Source organism: Erinaceus europaeus, chromosome 13 (genome assembly GCF_950295315.1).
Source record: "Erinaceus europaeus chromosome 13, mEriEur2.1, whole genome shotgun sequence".
Lineage (NCBI taxonomy): Eukaryota > Metazoa > Chordata > Mammalia > Eulipotyphla > Erinaceidae > Erinaceus > Erinaceus europaeus.
The window spans coordinates 40,180,759-40,193,884 of record NC_080174.1 but is presented as its reverse complement, the minus strand read 5'-3'; the positions used below and the strand labels follow the sequence as shown (position 1 = coordinate 40,193,884).

The window sequence follows — 13,126 nt, the reverse complement described above, 5'->3', positions numbered from 1 at the left end:
AGAGGGAGAGAGGGAGAGGGAGAGAGGGAGAGGGAGAGGGAGAGAGGGAGAGAGGGAGAGGGAGAGAGGGAGAGAGGGAGAGAGAGAGGGAGAAAGGGAGAGAGGGAGAGGGAGAGGGAGAGAGATTCATGCCTGGCACCATCATAAGTCACAGCTGATCATTAGACTTTATCCATTAATTAGTCTAAATACAGTCTTACTACAAATTTAAAGTGACAATTTCTATTGATCAGATTTACTAATTCACTTCTTTATAAAAAGTGCTTTTAAAATATTGAGAACTATTTTTATTGGGGCCAGGTGGTGGTGTACCTGGTTGAGTGCATATGTTACAGTGTGCAAGAACCCAGGTTCAAGTCCCCAGTCTCCACCTGCAGGAGGAAAGCTTCATGAGTGGTGAAGCAGGGCTGCAGGTGTCTCTCTGTCTCTTTCCCTATCACTCCCTTCCCTCTCAATTTCTGGCTGTTTTTACCCAATAAATAAATAAAGATAATAAAAAAATTAAAAAAAGAAAAACTTTTAATTTTATTGTTGATTTTATAGCTTATTTTATTTTATTTTGTTCACTATTTACTATCATCAAAACCACAATGAATAGATTTGAAGATTCTTTTTATTTTTTTTACTGGGAAGTTAATGGTTTACAGTACTGATTATTGTTTATTCTGGCGTTGGCTACAAATGTTAGCAAACATTACTATGTTTAAAAAACATACATTTGGGAGTCGGGTGGTAACACAGCAGGTTAAGCACACGTGGTACAAAATACAAGGCCAGCATGAGGATCCTGGTACAAGCCCCCAACTCCCCACCTGCAGGGGAGTCACTTCACAGGCGGTAAAGTAGGTCTACAGGTGTCTATCTTTCTCTCCCCGTCTTCCCTTCCTCTCTCTCTCCATTTCTCTCTGTCCTATCCGACAATGACGACATCAATAAAAATTATAGCTACAATAAAAAAACAAGGGCAACAAAAGGGAATAAATAAATATTTAAAAAACATACATTTAAGTGGTAATTTTCACAATAAAAAATCAAGCTCATTTAAAAATGCTCCGTGTTAAGGTTAATAGTATCATTAATTTCATACCAAGAAATAATATTCCTTTAAAAATTATTCTCTTTTTATATATAGACTAAAGAAATTATGATTTTGTTTAAGTTTCATAAAACTGCTATATTTCATAAAGCCTTTTTAGAATCAACACCTGACTATAAAACAGATAATATTTGGATTGGGATGATATCACAACAGGGTTTACTCAACAAATTTTCATGCATAAATTTCCCAGGTTCAATCCCCTGCACCACCATAACCCAGAGCTCTGATAAAAATTAAAAAAAAAAAAAAAGACACTTATCAAACACTATGTCCTTGTCAGTAAGTTAACTACTTGATAGCACATCATTTTACCTTTCCCATGACTCTCTGACATGGGTTGGGTTCTCAACATTTCAGGTAAGATAACTAAAGTTAAGAGAAAGTGACATGACAAGAAAATGATACTGTTAGGGGTTAGAGCTGTGATTCATTCAATTATCTGCTCAATTAAGAGCTCAAGCTCTTTTATTACACATGATATTGCTTTCTGGGTTCAAGCAAAGTCTCTAAGAAAAAGTTATAATTCAACTTACCATTCTACACTGAAAACACTGAACTGAATTACACACTTAATATATACATAATACTCACCAGTGAGCAGCAAATGGACGACAAAGGTCTACATGAAAATTTTTGAGATCTTTAAATCTAATCGCTGCTTCAATATAAACAAAGAGTATCCAGAGGGACACTGTAGGCAAACACACTCCCCTTTCTGTGAGAAAGTAGCAGAGAGAAAAGCATCAATGACACATTTGTTAACATAACAGATGGGTTGTTTGGAAGACTGGCTCAACTGAAATATTTTTCATTAAGACTTTCAAACTGATTAAAAAGCAATCTGAAACAAACTGGAAGATTTTATATATGGCAATCAAAGTCAAAGCATCATAAACAAAAGTAAAAGACAAATATCCTGACCAAAAAAATATTTGCTAGGACTGGGTGGTGGCGCACCTGATAGAATGCACATTACAATGTGCAAGGACCCAGGTTCAAGGCCCTGGACACCACTGCAGGAGCATTGAAGCAATGCTGTCGGTGTCTCTTTTTCTCTTCCCCTATTTCACCCACTCTTTTCAATTTCTTTCTGCTCTACCCAACAAATAAATAAAACTAAAAAAAAAAAAATATATATACATATTTGCAATATCTATAAAACAAAGGAGACATAACTCCAGCATACATAGAATACCCACAAATTATGGAGGAGAATGCAAACAGACTCTACTGCCTGAAGCCTGGAGGTCTCAAATTCAATCCCCTATACCACCATAAGCCAGAGTTGAGCAGTGCTCAGTTAAAAAAATAATAATAATTAAATTAAATATTTTAAAAGAATAGCTACATATGAATAAAAAGGCAACTGAAAAAAAATAATTTGCAAGTCAGAAAAACTATAGAGCACCCTAAGAGGCAGCAAAATGAATTCTTAAGACTGACTGCAGAACTGGGGTTCACATAAAGAGAAGAAGGTTGAAAAGAAGGGTGTCAGTGACTTTAGTAGAGGGATACTGGTGAGTTAATAGTTGATATGATGTGCTAACACACAGTCTAAAAAGATATGAAACCATACACCTAAAATACACATTCTTGTAAACCAGTTACTTCAATTAAAAATATACTAAAAACAACATCTAGCCCTATAAAAGAACTAAGGTAATTTAGATATTAAAATACTTAAGTGCGTGGGGGGGGGGTAGATAGCATAATGGTTATGCAAAGAGACTCTCATGCCTGAGGCTCTGAAGTCCCAGGTTCCATCCCCTGCACCACCATAAGCCAGAGCTGAACAGTGCTCTGGTGTTTAAAAAAAAAAAAACAACTTAAAATAACATATGGAAAAACTGATAGAGTCAGAGATCCTTTGCCAACAGAAAAGAACAGTTGAGAAGACGTGATAGTGTCTTGGAATCTCTAAAGAAATAATTTTAAGGGATGCAAGGATACACCGTTCTAATGTAGCTCTAATGCAGGGGTCCAATGTTTACTTAGAAGGCCTTTGCGTGTACCCATATATTTTTCTGGGTAAAGTCTATTTAGAACCTCTTAAGGATTTTGTGTTAAAGAAAAATAGTCAAAGCATACTGATTTAAAAGTATAAAAAGGGCTGGGGAGACAAAAGCTTAATGATTATTCTAAAGCCTTTCATGCCTGATGCTCCATGGTCCCAGGTTCAATCCCTAACACCATCATAAGACAGAGCTGAGTAGTGCTCTGATCTCTCTCTCTCTCTTGAAAATAAAGTAAATATGTAAAAATAAAGTGTAAGAAGGAAAATTCTGGGGGCTGGGCGGTAGCACAGCGGGTTAAGTGCACATGGCTCAAAGCACAAGGACCAGCATAGGGATCCCGGTTCAAGCCCCCAGTTCCCCACCTGTAGGGAGGTCGCTTCACAAGCAGTGAAGCAGGTCTGCAGGTGTCTATCTTTCTCTTCCCCTCTCTGTCTTCCCCTCCTCTCTCGATTTCTCTCTGTCCTATTCAACAACAACAATAATAACCACAACAATAAACAACAAGGACAACAAAAGGGAAAAAATGGCCTCCAGGAGCAGTAGAATGCAGTGCAGGCACTGAGCCCCACTGATAACCCTGGAGGCGCAAAAAAAAGGAAGGAAAATTCTAGCTCAGTTTGAAGAACTTCTGTTACAACTACCCCAAAACACTAGCAAGTCCCTTGTCAGTGAAGATTTTCAGAGATAAAATCACCATTTGTCAGTGATGCTGTGGGGATTTTTGTACCAAATAAGGGTTCAACTAAAAGGCATTCCTTTCTGAAATGAATTCCATGCTGAAACTCCATGAATGTTTTCCCTATTTGGCTCAGGGCTATCTTCAAGTCTACCAAAATAGACTCTAACCCAATTTTTAAAAAGATGTTATCTTCTTATCGCACCAAAGTAAAAGACTCTGGGGTGGGTGGGGGGGGAGAATACAGGTCCATGAAGGGTGACAAATGACATAGTGGGGGTTGTATTGTTAAATGGGAAACTGGGGAATGTTATGCATGTACAAACTATTGTATTTACTGTTGAATGTAAAACATTAATTCCCCAATAAAGAAATAAATTTAAAAAAAAGATGTTATCTTCTTAGAGTTGAAAATTGAAATACCTACAATTAAGTTATCAAATCATAAAGGTTTAAAGTTTTGATTCATTCAGTACACATACACACACCCAGGAGAGAGAGAGAGACACTGACTTTAAGGTACTATATTAATTTAATAGGAAATAGTAACTATGGTATGTCTACGTTGAACTCAACTCAAAATTTATTCAAAGAAGTCATATTAAAAATGAGTCTAAGGTTTCTACACATCAAAGAAATCATTTAAGACTTACCTGTATGCCACACATACTGAACCCATACATATGTGCTAGCAGCGAAAAAAAGCCACTGTATGGGGATGAACAGCAGACATATTATATTTGATGTGAATGCTACACAGACAAAAAATACTGAGAAGGCCTAAAGGGAAAACAAATAAAAAGCACAACTCAGAACTTATTTTCAAGCAAATTGTTAAAAGCACACTGAACAAAAAACCCTGAAACTAACATCTTTTTACAGAGCAAGTTGCAAGAAAATAATTTGTTTTTATTTGTCGCCAGGATTATTGCTAGGGCTCAGTGCTTCCAGCAGCTGTTTTTTTTTTCTTTGTAAAAAAAAAATTTAACTTTATTTATTTTTATTTGCTAGGATAGAGAGAAATTGAGAGGAAAAGGGAATAGAGGGGGCCAGGTGGTGGCACACCTGGTTGAGCACACGTTATAGAGCTCAAGGACCCCGGTTCAAGTCCCCGGTCCTCACCTGTAGGGGGAAAGCTTCACAAGGGGTGAAGCAGTGCTGCAGGTATCTTTCTGTCTCCTCTCTCTATCTCCTCCTTCCTCTCAATTTCTTTTTTTTTTTCCTCTCAATTTCTTGCTGTCTTTATCAAATAAATATTTTTTTAAAAAATTTTAAAAAGGGGGGAATAAAGGAGGAAGAGAGGGAAGGAGAGAGAGAGAGAGACACCTGCAGCACCAATCATAAAGCTTCCTCCCTGCTGGTGGGGGCTGGGAGCTTGAACATGGGTCCTTACACTTAATAACACATGCATTTAACTAGGTGGCCACTGCCCCCCCTTTCCTTTCTATTTTATTTCGCAGGACAGAGCAACTAAAAGGGGAGAGAGAGATACAAAGGGAGAAAAAAGATAGACATCTGCAGATCTGCTTCATTACTTGTGAAATGTTCCCCCTACAGGTGGAGAATGAGGGCCCAAACCTGGGTCCTTAATGCTTTATAATGTGTAGCTGGGTCTGCCACCACCTGACCTCAAATTTTAAACATTTAAAACCAAACACATAAAAACAAGTAGTCAATTTAACATTGAATATTACTACAAATGGCCTCAAATCATCAATATCTGGACTAGAACAAAATGAAACTGGGCACCAACTTGCAGATACTATCATGATTTCATCCTGACTTCCCTGGGCAGACGACCTCACCAGTGTATGCCGGAACCTCACCTCTCTAGAGCCCCACCCCACTAGGGAAAGATAAAAACAGGCTGGGGTATGTGTCCACTTGCCAACACCCATGTCTAGCAGAGAAGCAATTACAGAAGCCACAACTCCCACCTTCTGTACCCCAAAAAGAATTTTGGTCTATACTTCCAGTGAGGGAGAAACGATAGGGGGAAATGACCAGACAGCACTGAACTCCAACTCCATCAGGACCGGGAAAGAGAAGAGGAAAAATGGAGGGCCATTTGGAAGTAGTAATAGGTGAATATGTAACTAATATATAACAATACATTTGAATATGTAACAGTACATTTCTATCCTCTATACAAGCTTTAAAAGGACACAAATAAGTGTAAAGGGAATATAACCATATATACCACATAAAATATAAGTGAGGCTGGGTCAGTGTGAGTTCATTTACACTCCAAAGATAGATTACCTAAAAGAACTAGAATTCTGACACAGAAAAGGTTCCTCTCTCCTTAAGATACTTCTAAAATGAGTCTCATTCTCAAAAGGTAGTCTGTTAGAGTATGGATGAATCACAAAGTAGTGAAAATTATGCTGATGTTAATAATTTTAATAATGCAGTCTTCCTCTGGACATACCTTTATTTATCAGCAATAAGAGATGAGCTAGAAAGCATGTCTTTTTTTTTTTTTAAGGGATTATTTAGTTATTTTCATCAGAGACAGAAAAGAAGAGAGAAAGGATAAAAGAGACCACATTACTGAAGCTTCCCTTTCAATGTGGTGGGGGCTTGAACCTCAGTCATGCACATGGCAAAGCAGCACACTATCCAAATAAGCTATTTTGCTGGCCCAGAAATCATCATTTCAAGGAATTGATTTGCTGTGACCAAGGAAGCAGCACAGATTTAAGATATGGCTATTGAACTACATAGGGGCTGGGTGGTGGCATACCTGGTTGCATGCACACATTATAGTGCATAAGGACCCAGGTTCAAGTGCCCAGTCCCCACCTGCAGGAAGGAAGCTTCACAAGTGGTGAAGGAGTACTGCAGGTCTCTCTTTACCCCCCTTCCTTCTCAATGTCCACCTCTATCCATAATTAATTTAATTAATTAATTTTAAAAAGAGAGAGAACTAAATAAAACAACCTAGTTCTATACTCAAATCCAGTAGTTCCCCAAATATGGTCTGGGGATCACTGGAGTTCTCTGTGATTCTTCCAAGGATTTTTCCAAGTCAAATCAATGTTTGTAATGACACTGCCTTTTTTCTTGCTGATTCATCCAGGAATAGAGTTTTCTAGAAGCTACATATGTGATATTGTTGTAATCGTCTAAGTACAGAAGCAGATGTGAAAATCCAGCTGTCTTTAATTAAGTTAAAGAAGTTTAGAGGCCCAGCGTGGTGCACCTGCTTAAGCACACAGATTACAGTGCATAAGAACCTGGATTCAAGCCCCTGAGCTCACCTGCAGGAGGAAAGCGTCACAAGTGGTGAAAGAGGGCTGCAGATGTCATTCTGTCTCTCTCCCTCTCTATCACCCTTCCCTCTAAATTTCTATCTGTCCTATCAAATAAAATAAATAGTTTACAAAAGTGTAGTCAATGTTCTATTTTTTGTTATTTTAGAAAATAGTTATTTTTTCATTTAAACATACAGTTTATATTAACATATAATGGATTTTATTATCATTATGTTTAAGTGAAATAGTACTTAATTTTTTTCAACTTCACCAACAAAAGTTCCTTGGAGTCCTCAATAACTTTTTAGAATGATGCCAAAAGGCTTTAGAATTACTGCTCTAACTCTAATCTAGAACTAATACTACCTTAGGGGTTTCAACGATGATTCAGAATATACTAGAAGATTATTGCTTCACTACTACACTAGTACCTGAAATCTTTCCCACCTCTCTCTATTTTCAATGGAATAGAAGAGGAGGCAGAAGATCCATGATTTGATCTTTGGTCAGTAGATTTAGACAGCAGTCTTAGTAGTCAAGGTGCAACCTACAAACCTTATTAGTTCACCCCAATACAGTCACCTAAGCAATGCGAATGAAATATACCTTAAACAGTTTCACTATGCAGTTACTGAAGGTTTTCTTAGAAGGGATATTGAATTCCATATATTTGGGGGTGGGGGGGAGAACCATTATTAGTAAACATACCAGTCCTTGGTATCTGAAGGAATCATAGACGCTTCTGATGAAAAGCCAGAATGGCCATAGGTATTCAAATCTGAACTCCAGGACAAAGTCTGCCAGAAGGACAAGTGCCCACACCACCAGAAATTTCAGGTATAAAAATGTACTGGAAAATACAAAAATAAAGAATTACTTCAAGCTTGTTTATGAAGAACTAGAAAGTACACAAGTTATACTTAAAAGAGAAAGAAAATGTTTTTAAAGATTTTATGCATTTTTTTTAATGAGAGAGATAGGAGAAGAGAAAGAGAAAGATATCACTCTAGTACATGTACTGCCAGGGACTGAACTCAAGACCTCATGCTTGAGAATCCAATACTTTATTCACTGCAACAGTTCCCAGACAGTGAAACTATCTTTATATACCACAAAAATTAGATGGCACACTGGGTAAAGCATTGGACTCTCAAGTATGAGGTCCCAAATTTTATGTCTGATAGTGCATGTACCAGAGTAATGCTCTGGCTCCTCTCCTCCACTTCTTTCTCATTCTTATTAATAAATAAATTTTTTAATTAAGTATATAAAGGACAAAAGGAGATGCTGTCACAATTAATCTAAATGTTAAAAGCTCTGGTGTTCATTCTGAGACTCACAACTACCAAGACAAAATGATGACCAAAAATGTTTAATCCCATTTAAAATGGGGGAGGGGAAGAGAACCCACTTAAATCTTATCACTAAAAATGTGCTAAGTATCTGACTTCAGAATACTGCAACACTCAAAATTATAGCTTTCAAGCTGTTCTTCATTAGAAACAAATGACACGGTTGAAAGGCTTCAAATTTATTGTTTCCCCACCCCTCTACGATCTGTCTGAAGAGTCTCTGAAATTCTTGGTGCACATCCCTACATGCTTCGAGAATCCCATCTTTTCCCCCTTTCCCCTCTTGCCTGTCTATATAGAGTCATTTGCATTAACCAAACAAAAAAAAATGACTTCCCAAAATAGAAACTAATTTAGAAGTAAATGTCAATAACTATTAAGGGACTTACTGATACAAAAAATGTATGTTAAAAAAAACCCTCAAGCATCCAAACTTTGCTCTGAGATGTAAATATACACACCCAGTTTCCTCTGAACTTATGTTAAATAAAAACACATTTTTTATTTATTAGGAAATTAATGTTTCACAGTCAACAGTAAATACAATAGTTTGTACATGCATAACATTTCTCATTTTTCCACACAATAACAGAACCCCCAATAGGTCCTCTGCCATCCTGTTCCAGGACCTGAACTCCCCCACCTCCCATCCACCCACTCCAGAGTCTTACTTTGGTGTAATATGCCAAGTCCAGTTGAAGTTCTGCTTAGAGAGAAACACATTTTGACAAGCAGTCAGAACACATATATAGCCACTACAGTAGCTCAAAACAAGATAAAGGTATAGACTGAAAGCTATTTTTCATATAGTCTAAAAGCTCATTTTTCCAGGTTAGTTCAGTTGCACAATGGATACCAGAAGCCTTCATATTCTAGCTATTAATAGCTAGACCCTACCCCAGTCAATTCTGGAGTAATTTAAATTTAAGAATTAAATTTAAAAAGATATACAGTTTGGAAATATCTAAAATTAATTTTGGTTGTCTAGAGTCCTGTATGGTGCTTTGTGATAAAAGCATTCCAACACTGGTAAACCAAATTAACTATTTGGATATACACTGCCAACAAAATAATTTTGAACTATATTATAAAATAATTGCAAAAGACTTAAATATTTGTAGGAAAGTAACAAAAGTAGAAGCCATTACTGAGAATTTCTGTGCCCTCTAAAGCCACACACAGTAAAAGATGTCAAGAGTAGAGACATATTACCTTCAATGATTTGATATTTATAATGGCTTATAATTTGCAACTAAGGTTTATTTTTAATATTAATTCTGGGTAGAATTTTTGCCTTGATAATATTTTTTAAATATTTATTTATTCCCTTGTTGTTGCCCTTGTTGTTTTTATTGTTGTAGTTATTACTGTTATTGATGTCCTCGTTGTTCGATAGGATAGAGAAATTGAGAGGAGGGGAAGACAAGAGGGGGGGAGAGAAAGATCTGCAGATCTGCTTCACAGCCTGTGAAGTGACTCCTCTGCCGGTGGGGAGCCAGGGGTCCTTGTGCTTAGGACCACTACCACCACGGGTGCGCTAACCCTGCTATGCCACCACTTAGCCACCACAGGACTCCCCTAGCCTTGATAATATTTTATGTTATTTCCTATAGAACTGAAAAACCAGGAGGGGGGTAGATAGCATAACTGTTATGCAAATAGACTCTCATGCCTGAGGCTCTTAAGTTCCAGGTTCAATCATCCCCCCCACCACCACCAAAAGCCAGAGTTAAGCAGTACTCTGGTTTAAAAAAAAAAAATAGAATTTAAAAACCAAGGACAAGTGGTCCCAGAGGTGGCATAGTGGTTAAGAACTAGACTCTCAAATTCAATCCCCGGCAGCACATGTACCAGAGTGATGTCTGGCTCTTTCTCTCCTCCTATCTTTCTCATTAATCAAAAATAAATAAAATCTTAAAAAAAAAAAAAACAAGGACAAATCCAAAGGATATAGGCTTAAGTCCTAAAGCCTGCCTTTTAGTTTCATTTCACTAGAATCAGGCTAGCCACATGAAGGGAAGGGGAGTCACTCTTCCTAATTAAATGCTTCACTGATCAGGTGGAGAGCATGGCATCTTATTAGAAGGAACAATTGAGTTATGCAGACATTTGGGAGCATGAATATAGTTGAAATTAGATTTTCAAACTGCTTAACTTTAAAAGATCCCCCCCCCCCCCGCTTCTAGATCTGAAAGAAGAAATAAAATGACTCTAATGGAGGTTTCTAAGACATTTAAGAACTGATGTGGAAATATGTTACTTTCCTAAGGAATCCTTTTCCCCATGGGGTTGTCTCTGGACTACAGCTGAATGAGGTTGGTACCTCATGCTATTCCCCAGGTGGAGAGGCAGAATACTACCAACTGCTCTCTCTGCAAATGCTCCCAAGGCAAGGCAAGATCCCCGCTTATCTAGCAACATTCCCTTTCACTATGCATTATACCAAAGAATTACAACCTGCTGAATACTTTCTAATAGTTCAGTCATTTAAACCAAAGGCACACGGGGGGGGGGGGGGCAGGTGGTGGTGCACTGGGTTAAGTGCACAGCGTACAAACAGCAAGGACCCACTATGGTCCCTACTCCAACCCCTGCCTCCCCACAGGCAAAGGGGTTGTTTCACAAGTGGTGAAGCAGGTCTGCAAGTGTCTACCTTCTCTTTCCCTCTTTGTCTCCCTTCCTCTCTCAATTCTCTCTGTTCTAGCCACTTAAAGAAGAAAAGAAAAAAAAAAAAAAGGAAAAAATAGCTGCCAGGAACAATGGATTTGTGGTGTCAGCACCAAGCCCCAGGGATAACGCTGATGGAAAAATAAATAAATAAATAAATAAATAAATAAATAAATAAACCAAAGGCACACAAAAAAGATCACCTGTGCTAATGACTATTTCAATTATGTAATTTCAGGGTACTTCCTTTTTAATATATTTTCATTTACTTTCAAACAACTGCTTTCAAGCTTTTGGTGCCCAGTTGTCACTGAGTGATGATTTAGAAGTGCAAACACCCAAAGAAACTTGATCTTTTACAAACATATATCCCATACTCCTAGCTTTTCTCAGGCCTTCTAGGTGAGTTTGCCTCTATATTTGAATGAGGCAATCTAATTGACAAAAATAATTTTACACAGACTGCTCTTAAATCCGAGTGATTCATTTCATTCTCACAGGGTTCTAGACATCCTGTAATGCCCTGATTCTTTATTCAACTAGTCCACTCTATTAGTATCTGTTATATTAGAAGTATTAGCCTACAATTTTTCTACAAGTACATGCATACAAGTTAAAAGACAAGCAATCTAAAATAAATTTTCAACAGTGTATAAACCCTCCTTTCCTTCCATGTTCTGAAGGCCACCAGATTTCGCAAAATCCAGAGATGACATTCTAAAGGACAGAGAAAAATTAAACAGGGCTTTGTACCATATTGCATTCCAAATTACTTCTTTTAAGCCATGAAAGAAGATTAGAGTCAGCCCAGGGGCTGAGTGGTGGCGCACCTGGTTGAGCGCACAGGTCGCAATGTGCAAGGACCAGGGTTTGAGCCCCCAGTGCCCACCTGCAGGGGGGAAAGCTTTGCAAGTGGTGAAGCAGTGTTGCAGGTGTCTCTCTGTCTCTCTCCCATCTCTACCACCCCCTTCCCATGTGCTTTCTGGACTTCTCCATCCAATAAATAAATAAAGATAATAAAATTTTAAAAAAGAAAGAAGATTAAATATAAACTATTTTTACACACAGAGTTCATTATATAACTGATGGCTAGCTTCAGGTAACTTTATGATCCAATAAATTTACTAATAACTACAAAATTTAAAGCCTAATAGTGAGCAAGAAGTATTTTCTACAATGAAATATTTTAAATGACTGAATGGGCTGGTAAGATGGCTCACCTGGGAGTATCCCTGCTTCACCATGCACTTGACCCAGCTCAAGCCCAGGCCCTGATACAATGGGGCAAGTTTCATTGCTGTGGGTTTTTTCTCACCTTTTTTTTTTTTTAATTTTTACTAATAAAATGGAAACACTGACAAGGATAAGAGGGGTACATTTCCACACAATTCCCACCACCAGAAATCCACATCCCATCCCCTCCCTTCATAGCTTTCCTATTCTCTCTCATTTTATCTTAAAAATGTCAGCCTGAAGCAAGGAAACCCCAGCAACAAAAAAAAGGGTGGGGGGGGAAGGGGGAGACTAACTAACCAATAATGTCTTATAGGCTTCTATTCTGGGAACCAGTCAAATAAAGAAAAGATATGTGCAATTATTGGGCTTAATGGCAGAGATACCTTCAAAGTGGATATTAATTATAAGTATCTTCTTTCCCTCATTCTATCCTTACCCCTGCCACTTACATTTTCCACCTGAATCTATTTAGCAAAACTATACATCTATGGATTAGTCATCTTGTGATTAATGAGAAGTACTACTGAACATTCTTTTTCCAAGTAAACTGTACCTTCTCTCCAGTATTTCTAGGCTGCTTGTCACTTAGGTCATTTACTGGAGCACAGATAATTACCATGGGGATGGCTAGTAATCCTCAATACCTGACCTTTTCTCTAGGCAGACTAATGACCTTGGTCAGAAATTACTGTGGACTAATTTCACTGACAATCTAGTAGCCAGCTGCCTCATTCCCAAGCTTGCTTGGCCTCTCTGTAAGGGCAACTATGAACCACCTTTAGCATTCACTATGCAGCAGTTTTTTCTTGTACCAAACTGTTTTG

The 13,126-nt window shown here is 37.9% G+C and overlaps 1 protein-coding gene across 2 annotated transcripts in view; it reads right to left on the bottom strand.

Moving 5' to 3' along the window:
• MACO1 (macoilin 1) overlaps nucleotides 1-13,126 on the bottom strand; it is a 103,016-nt gene that overhangs the window by 63,497 nt on the left and 26,393 nt on the right. Inside the window, exons 2-4 of one of the 2 annotated variants that reach the window (XM_007522570.2) lie at nucleotides 7,756-7,897; nucleotides 4,444-4,570; nucleotides 1,691-1,814 (exon numbers count right to left, since the gene is read on the bottom strand). The exons of the other annotated variant lie outside the window; for it this stretch is intronic. Of the exons in view, the coding sequence (XP_007522632.2) occupies nucleotides 1,691-1,814; nucleotides 4,444-4,570; nucleotides 7,756-7,897 (393 nt within the window). The remainder of the gene's footprint in view (nucleotides 1-1,690; nucleotides 1,815-4,443; nucleotides 4,571-7,755; nucleotides 7,898-13,126) is intronic. 2 annotated transcript variants of the gene reach the window in all.